The sequence below is a fragment of the Rhinolophus ferrumequinum genome, chromosome 21 (assembly GCF_004115265.2).
Source record: "Rhinolophus ferrumequinum isolate MPI-CBG mRhiFer1 chromosome 21, mRhiFer1_v1.p, whole genome shotgun sequence".
Taxonomy (NCBI): domain Eukaryota; kingdom Metazoa; phylum Chordata; class Mammalia; order Chiroptera; family Rhinolophidae; genus Rhinolophus; species Rhinolophus ferrumequinum.
This window is the reverse complement of record NC_046304.1, coordinates 34,237,937-34,246,900: the sequence shown is the minus strand read 5'-3', so window position 1 is coordinate 34,246,900 and position 8,964 is coordinate 34,237,937. Positions and strand designations below refer to the sequence as shown.

The following is an 8,964-nucleotide window of genomic DNA, read 5'->3' as shown; positions in this document are numbered from 1 at the left end:
GAACCTCTGAGTCCCTTCGTCTCTATGGTTGAGCGTTTCAGGGATCAACCAATCGGAAGCCAGATCTCGGAGGAAAACCCCGCCTTCACCCGCATGAAGGCGGGTACTGCCACGAAGCTCCTGTGGAGAGAGAGGAAGAAGCGGCGGAAAACCAATAAGAAAGGAGGTATTGAGGACGTTAACCAATGGGGGTACGGGAGGATTGCGGCCAATGAGAGTGGGGGGACCCCGGGACACGTGGGTGGGAAAGCTGAGCGCTGAGACCTAGAGCTAAAGCTGCTGGGTGAGTCAGTCACCTTGAGCGGGGCGAGCGCCGTGGTCTGAACAAGGGCAGCAGGGCTGTGGGAGTGCAGGTGACCTGGAGTCGGGGGCCAGCGAACGGCAGGGGTATGGGCTGGGCTGTGTGGAGGGGCATTTGCCGCAGAGCCGAGAGAGATGGTGGACATCTGTAGCCTTAACAATTAATGTTAATTCCCAACGGTAATGAGCGATTAACTGTCCGGGCTGAGGCGGGCGGAGGACAGCTGTCTAAAACTGGCAGCACCCTGCACGGCACCTGCCCAGTATTGGCCTCCAATCTTCCCGGGAGACCATCCTCTTTCGCTACATTTCCCTCCTGGGGCTCGGGCCTCCTTCCTCTACTTCCGATCTCCATGACCTTCCTTTGCAGACCTGCCGCGCTGAATGTGGTGGACCGGGGAGTTCGCGCTGTCACTCTGACCTCTAATGCCCTCCTCAGCTGGGGGCACGGTGCAAGGAAGAGCGCGGCCCGGGGGGACGGGCGGGGGTGAAGGGGACGACCGAAGGTCGCTACTATAAGGAAATAACTAGACAGTCAATGGAATTTTTTTTTCCTTTGCAGACTGAAAAAAATGCAGACCACCGGGGCACTACTCATTCCTCCGGCTCTGGTAAGCTGCGGCTCCGGGGTGCTCTGTAGGGCCATCAATGTTTAATGAATGAACTGAGAGGAGCTTGGCATCCTGACGATGCTTTGGGGAGGTTGTAGGATGTGATGCAGTTAACCCCTGTTTATTTGGACCTGTAACTAAGCTATCTTGGCTTGGGAACGTGGTCAGAGAGTCTGAATCTAACCTTTACCCCCAGTCTGGCTTGGCCATAGTAAGACAGCCCGCTGGCTATAGTAAGACAGCTCACTGAAGCAGTGATTCTCTACCTTGGCTACACATTTAGAATCAACTGGGGAACTTTAAAAAGTACTGATGCCCAGGATGCACAGACTCGGGGAATGGGGGTGGAACCCATGCATCTATATTTTTTAGAACTCCCCACGTGATTTCAGTGTTCAGCCAAATATGAGAACCACTGCACTAAAATATATTTCAAGAAGGCCGTGTTACAAAGGGCTCTGCTTAGATGGCTGTTTTAGGAGCCTCACCAGGCTTACTGATCCACTCCATTCAGGGTATGTAACAGTGAGTACCATTTTAGCAAAATAAGGTTTCCTCCTACTGATTCCTTTGGTGATCTGGGTACAAACCCTTCCTGTACCTGGTTTGATATTAGTGTGGAGTTTTTCATTCTGGAATACTGATTAGGGCTGTGCCCATAGAAGTGAACTTTGGTACCCAATTTTAAATGGGAAGGTTGCCACTGCTGACAACACCAGGGTCTCAGGACAGCTGTGTCTGGTGTAGGCCTAGTTGGTAGAAACAAGAATACATTGATTGACCTTGAAATATATCGGACTTTTTCTGTTTATAATATTTACAGTCATTTTTGACAGAAGCTCATCAGTTAGGTTTTTTTCTCTTGCCTGATCTGGGGAGATGTGTCCTTCTGATTTTACAGATCCGCTGTTGTACCAGGGGTCTGATCAGGCCCTTGTCTGCCTCCTTCCTGAGTAGGCCAGAGATCCCATCGGAACAGGTAAGGGAGTATGGGCCTTCTTATGAATTTCCCTAGAGGTCCTTCGAGTTAGTTGAGTTGCTTTAGGCCAAAGTAGGAGAGTTAGAGACTCTGTGGTGGGTGCTTTAATAGTTCTAAGTACCCCCAAGGTGAGCATTATAGGTGAGACACTCATAAAAGTAAAATTTCCCTAACCCATGAAATTTCCCTAGCTCTGTCTGAAAATGGTCCCTAAAACTAATTCCCAGAATGCTCTTCAATCCAAGCATTCTGTACTTGACAGGCAGTTTGCCAACAGTTTCAGAGCTCAGGTGGGTGGGGTGGAAGGTGGAGTCAGCCACCTGTCCTTGTGCCTCACTATCTCCTTTCTCTCTCTCCTTCCCTATTTCCTCTCTCTCCCTGTCCTTCTAGCCTTCCTACAGCAGCTCCCCACTCCAGGTGGCCAGACGGGAGTTCCAGACCAGTGTTGTCTCCCGGGACATTGACACAGCAGCCAAGTTTATTGGTGCTGGGGCTGCCACAGTGGGTGTGGCTGGTTCAGGTGCTGGCATTGGAACAGTGTTTGGCAGCTTGATCATTGGCTATGCCAGGTAAGTTAGGGGGTGGCCTAGAGCATCTCCCACAGTAAATTCCACCTTATTTGGGGGAAACCTCAGCAGGAGGCAATCCCTCTATCTTCCAGTTGATTTCATCTACCTCCTGTTTTTTCCAGGAGAAGAAACCTCTGTGGTTTCTCTGAATTGGAATTTAAATATCCTTCTAACCTGGCTCACTTAAACTTACCATGTTGGTACTCTGCTTGCCTGTCCAAATCCCCAGGATACATGCAGGCTAGGCCTTCTCCCAGTTTCAGCACTCCCCATTCACCTAACCCATCTGTGTCTTCCACTGCCACCCATGCCCTCACCTTTTCCTTTTCATGGATCTCTCTCTGACAGGAACCCATCTCTCAAGCAGCAGCTCTTCTCCTACGCCATTCTGGGTTTTGCCCTGTCTGAGGCCATGGGGCTCTTCTGTTTGATGGTCGCCTTCCTCATCCTCTTCGCCATGTGAGGCTCTGTGGGGGTCACCTACCCATCCCTGCTGCTTCGACTCCAGGCCATGCCCAGTGCTGGAGTGTGCTAAGCTTTACCATTAAATACAACGTTTCTCTAAACCCATATGCCTGCGCCTCTGTCCTTTGCCCTCGGGGAGGGTCTTGGTAGAAAGGTGGGACAAGGAAAGTGGTATTGGGTCAGCCACTGGTGATTAGGGACTCCTCAGGGCTGAGAAGTAGCACTGCCATGACCGGAAGAACATAAGGGGGTTCTCTTTATCTCCCAGGCGGAGCGTGGATTTATTTAAGTAATAATAATTGGTGCTTTTTCCCTTCAAATTTAGTATAATAATATGTAATATTTTTGAGGAGCCTAATTTGCACCAAGCTCTGTACCAAGTGTTTTAATGTTGTTATCTTGACAACCCTGTGAATTATTAGTACAGTGATTAGACCTGTTTTGCAAGTGAGGGAACTGAGGCTTAGGGAAGCAAAATAACTTGTCCAATATCACAAAGCTGGGAAGCGGCAGACTTGAGGAATCCCCCTCAGGCCAGCCTAAACCTTTAACTGTGCTGTCCCACCTGTTTTCATTTTGGCCACACAATTGAGTAGCACAGATAGGGAAACTTAGTCCCAAAGAAATTGCATAGCATGTTAGAGGTGGAAGTAGGCCTCCGTCCACTTGCATTCAGCCCCACTTGTAAATTTCGTTTTCATTCCCAATTATCCATTCTTAGAGTGCCAGGATGTTCGTGAATAAAGCCGATTTAGGCACACAGTCTCTGCTCTTGGAGAATTTACAATCTTAGCTTTGCTAGGGATAAAAAGGGTGTTTGGGGATGGGGGCAGTGAACCAACCAAGTGATGAATTGCTTAGATTGCTTCACGAAGCATCTGGTGGTCTAAAAGTCTGCCCAGTTGGCTAAAGAGGACCGATAACCTAGGTAAGATATAACCTGATAACCACAGCTGCTGCTTCTCCAAGCCCTAGCAGGAGCAAAACATGGAAAGAAGGAACACAAAGAAACTGGTAGACATGGTCTGTCTCAGATTGAATGGTTTCAAAAAGAGTAATAACTTATAAGTGGGACCCATTTTGTGAAAATTTTTATACCTCAACTTATTGTAAAGTTTCTGTGAAATAGTGAAAGTAGGAATATTCCTAATTAGTGTCAATACCGAAAATATGAGTCAGTAAGATGGATTCAATTTATATGCAATTTAAAGACAGTCATGCAGGTACTAAGCATCCTCCTTAGGAGTCTTTGGGAAGACAAAGAAATCTAAGGTCCTTGCCCTGAAGGAGTTTGGGGTACCAGCAGAGTGGAAATAAGAGTGAACGATGTCATACATTATGGAATATGTGGGTACAGAAGCTATGTTCTGTGGAAGGAAAAGCAAGGAGGCCAGCGTGGTGATAACATGAGCTTACATTTGAGCACTTGTGTGTCGAGCGCATTGCTAAGCACTTCCCATGAATAACTTCCAACATCCCTATGAAATAAGCCATTTCATAGTTAAGGAAACTGAGGAAAGCTCAGAGCTGAGATATCCTGTGAAGGTCCACACAGCTGGTTTATAAAGCTGGGATTCAAACTCCAGAACCTGCGTTCTTATCACTGTGCTGAGTCATCTAAGGTTTGTACAAGTTCAGTGACATGTTCAAGATCATACAGCAGACCAATGGTTCTAATCCAAATCCATCTAACATTCATTCAATAGTCATGGTCTTCTACCACAGGATTTCCGAACCTCGGCACATTTGGGGCCAGATAATTCATTGTTGTGGGGCTGTCCTGAACATTGTATGATGTTTAGCAGCACCTCGGTCTCTTACCCACTAGATGTAAGTAGCAATCTCCTCTCCTCCAGTAGTGACAACAAATTGCCAAAGAGCATATCTTGACAAATGTCTCCTGGCTGGGGAGCAAGTCACTCCCAGTTGAGAACTACTGGTCTACCATAATCTGCTGCTTGTCCTTTTAGGCTCTACACCTTAAGTAACTCAAGGTTGTATACATCAAGCTAGTGATAGAACCTGAAGCAGAGCCCAGGAATCTCAGGGCCAAAGAGAAAGAATGGAACTGAGGTTGAACTGGCAACTGAGATATCACCAAGGGAGCAGTGGATTAGCTCGTAATTCTGTTACGTAAACGGAATGTAGTAACCCTCTGGGATGTCAGGCTGGCATCCTTGCCAGTTTACTACCCTCTGGTAGTAATCAAGGAGCAGCCCCCAGGGAAGGTGGTTGCCTATTCCTGTGAAGCCCCAGGAACCTAGTTTTTACCAAGAGGCTAGTAAGGATTTCCCTTCAGATGGGCTCCAAACAGCCTTGGAATTGCTGGACTTACAGATTCAAATCATCAAGGTTGGGGATGTGATTGGTGGCCCATGGAGCCCTAGCGGGTCAGGAGAGAATACTCCTCCACCCCCAATCAGGCTGGTCAGTCCATTACCATTGAGGTTTTTATCGTGGGTCCAAGTTTTCGATTTTTCCTTTTAGTCCAGGATTTATGACCTGGAGGGGGATTCATCATCTCTCCCTGGCATTGAGCCCCAGACAAAAGGCTGGGCCCTGGGGGAGGGGGGCTGCTCCAGAGGGCAATGGGACATAGGACTTTGGGGAAGGAGAGAAGAAGGATCTTAACAATGTATCATTTTAGAGAGAGTTGAGGCACAGCAGGGAACTGGCCTCCAGGACACTTGTTGGTCTCTATCCTTGGAGGGCACTTGCCTAGTTGCCATGAGCAAGGTTCTACCAAACTTTGTTGCATTAAGAGATGGCTCAATGCAGGGCAGTCCAGTGCTGGGGAGGGGAGAGGCTTGGATCCAAGTTCCTGTAGGAAGACCAGTTGAGTCACCCATCCCCAGAGGGCACGAGAGCGGCTCCAGAAGACACACTCTTGCCCTCCGGCCAACCTGCCAGTGAAAAGCAGCCAGGTGTTGCCTTGGAAAAATCAGTGAGCACTGGACTAAGTAATGCCAACTTAAAAGCTTCTGCTAACCTCTCCCTCGATTCTTCCTCTTCCCCAATTTAGAGGCCTCCTGGAGTTCCCTTGGGAGGTGATGAGCGGGTCCTTTAAGCAGCTGCCAACCTCTGCAGCTCTCAGGCCTTGACTTGCAGATTCTTTGTGCCAAGCTTGGCTCAGGCTTTTGGAAAGAAAATAGGCATATCTGAGGAGGAGGAGGAGGAAGTGAAATCCTAAAGATCTATGGCCAGGGGAAGGGTAACTGGCTACCATGTCCTCATTTCCAATCTGTTAACCATTTCTGCAGCACCCACGGAATGCAAGGTCCTAGAGATACAAGACAGGTGCTGCATGTTTCCTGCCCTAGAGGACGTCATTTGTAGTACCTAGACAGATGAGTAACCAAACCATTAAAATAAAAAGTAGTATGTAGTATAATAAAGGTATGAATTATTCCATAGGATGGTGTCATTAAAAATGACTAAATGATAATAATAATATGCCTGGAGGTGTTCAGGCTTGGCTAAGAAAGTAATATTCCAGCCAGCCTTGATGATGAGAAATAATGAGTTAATAATTATTGAGCATTTACTCTGGCCAGGTATTGTGCACATTCGTTGTCATTTTTTTATAGTACTGTTATTTTACCAATATTACTGATAAGGAACTGAGGCTTGGTGAGTTTAAATAACTAGGATTTCCCCTGGTAGAGGGAAACAGTATTCCAGGTAGAGAAAATACCAGCAAAGGCCTAGAGGAGAAAAGGTACATGGGCAAGTGAGGTGCCAATTATTGGGACAGTGCTTGCCAATTTACAAAACACTTCTGAAAATGTCACACATAATCCTCAGAAAAACCCTGAGAGGTGGGAAATATCACCATTCTATGGATGCAGAAATTGGCTAAAATTGGTCTGCAGAATGATGCAGATCTAAAGCTTGAGCCTCTTTTTTGTGGATCTAGGGTAAGTTTTCTGTTCATTGCCCCATTGCTAATGGACCTTGTACTTGAAAACAATGGTCCAGTAGTAAGGAGCGGATGGACTGAGGATTCCTCTCACCCCATGGACCATCTTTGGGCCTCTGTAGTCTGTACTTATGGAGTAGTGTTTTTCTTTGTGTGAGGTTACCCAGTGAGTTGACTTTTGACCACCTTACTAAATAATATCCAAGCAAAATTCTGGAATCCTTTACGAGTAAAAATGAATATAGTTTGAATGGGCAGTAGATGCACAGTACAACATTTAAAAGGTAAAAAGCATATATATATAATATATATGTATTATATATATCATACATATATAATATATATTATACATATATATTATAAATATATATGCACACATATACATATACACACACACATCCTTTGGCCCACCTTGTCAGCAACAAAATCACCCAGAGACCTGCCCTTTCAGAAATAGTCTGGTCTCTTTATTATAGAGTAGTAAAACACTATACCAACAAAAAAGGAAATCTGTATGAAATATTGTATTGATTCATTTTACTACATGTTAAGTACCTAAGCTGTGCCAGGCCCTGTGCTGGATTCACAAATATATGGTCTAGAGCCCCAAGAGTGTGATGTGTGTGTGTGTGTGGGGGGGGGGTTGGTGGGAGGGAATAAGGGGTAGAAGCAACAGGTACCAAAGGACCATAATTGGTACAAGGTAAAGTGCGGTTAAATGTGAAAGAGTTCCAAGCTGTGACAGTATTATATAGTGGTTAGAACTTTTGCTCTGGAGTCGGACAGATTTGGTTTACAACTCCCGTTTCTGCCACTTGTTCAGTATAACCCATGTAAGTGACTGAACCTCTGTAAGCCTCTGATTTTTCCATCTGTCAGAACTAATAATAGTACTTACTTCATAGGGTTGTTGAAAGGAATAAATAAGACAAAATATACAAAGTGCTTGGCACATATTAAACATTCAATAAATGTCAGCTAAAAAACCAAATATTTATGGTTTGAATAGGCAATAGGGGCCTATTCAATACATGTTGGTCATTACCATTGAAGTCCACAGTCCCTTACTGGAAAATTCACAAAGTTGTGAAAACTGGATTTTTTAAAGACAAATTTGGCGGCAAAATATAATCCAAAGTAGGCGACTCGGCTGATTTAGTATGAATATTCATAAATGTACCCAAATTGGTATGAATATTCATACCCTTTGCTGTAGAAATATCGTTTGGTTACTTTGTACTGCCCCAGGCCCTGCTGAGTGTTACTCTAAATTCTGAAACAGAAAGCTTTCCCAGAAAGATTATAGCTTGTATTCTTGGTAGGAAGAAAAGGGAAAGCTTTCTTTAAAAGGCTTCTGTTTTTCTTAGTCCACAGTATTATTTTTCACCTTACACATCTCAGGAAAGTCCTGAGGAATCCTTCCAGGATTTAAACTCACAGCCCCTTGCTTGACTCCAGTGGAGTCAAGATTTGTGAAGAAAAAATACTGAGCTTGGAATCAGGAGGCCTGATTTTTCTTCCCTTTACCAAGCTTCTCCAGGTCTGTTTCATTATCCCTATGGCAACGCCTAGCAAGTGTCTGGTATTTATTAGGCTCTTCATAAATATATACTTGAATAAACTGGAAAACGGAGTTTTTCACTCGCAGGTTGATTCCTTCCTTCCTCTTGGTTCTATTGTGGGCAAGGGGCAATGGCAACCTGCCATCCGTGGGTGAGGGTGCCGGAAGGATAAATCATAGAGCCTTTCAGACAGCAAGAGACCTAAGCGAGTCAACTCGATCTACTCAGCGCCTCCCTACAGGGAAGCTGGCTGGATCCCCAATCCTACCCCATGGGCACCTCTGAGGGTCGTTCTTCTCAAGAGGGGACATGGTCCTCCTCTTTCAACACTTGAAAACAAAATACTCTTTGGAACTGGGGTCTCAACTGCACCTAGGCATCGGGGTCACGCCTCAGCACTTCGTCACGCAAAGCGCCGGGCCAACACAGGCCCATAAGTCGGGCTCGGCCGGCTAGTTCCTCCCCCACCCGCCCTGGAGGACCGTGGGTGGACGCTCTTGCAGAGCGCCTCTCGCTGGTCGGGGAGGGTGTGGGCGGAGCCAGCGCTGCCGGGCTGTGG

General features: G+C 46.2%; 1 protein-coding gene across 3 annotated transcripts; it reads left to right on the top strand.

Moving 5' to 3' along the window:
* Positions 1-218: 218 nt before the first annotated feature.
* Positions 219-3,029, top strand: ATP5MC1 (ATP synthase membrane subunit c locus 1). 3 transcript variants are annotated; one of them, XM_033089064.1, is made up of 5 exons: positions 219-283; positions 863-911; positions 1,813-1,890; positions 2,281-2,459; positions 2,808-3,029. In XM_033089064.1, the coding sequence occupies exons 2-5, from the start codon at positions 873-875 to the stop codon at positions 2,920-2,922; spliced, it is 411 nt and encodes a 136-aa protein (XP_032944955.1). In that variant the 5' UTR covers positions 219-283; positions 863-872; the 3' UTR covers positions 2,923-3,029. The 3 variants fall into 3 exon arrangements, with proteins under 3 accessions (XP_032944955.1, XP_032944954.1, XP_032944956.1); XM_033089063.1 differs by having other exon boundaries at positions 228-353; XM_033089065.1 differs by lacking the exon at positions 219-283 and adding an exon at positions 307-387.
* Positions 3,030-8,964: the final 5,935 nt, after the last annotated feature.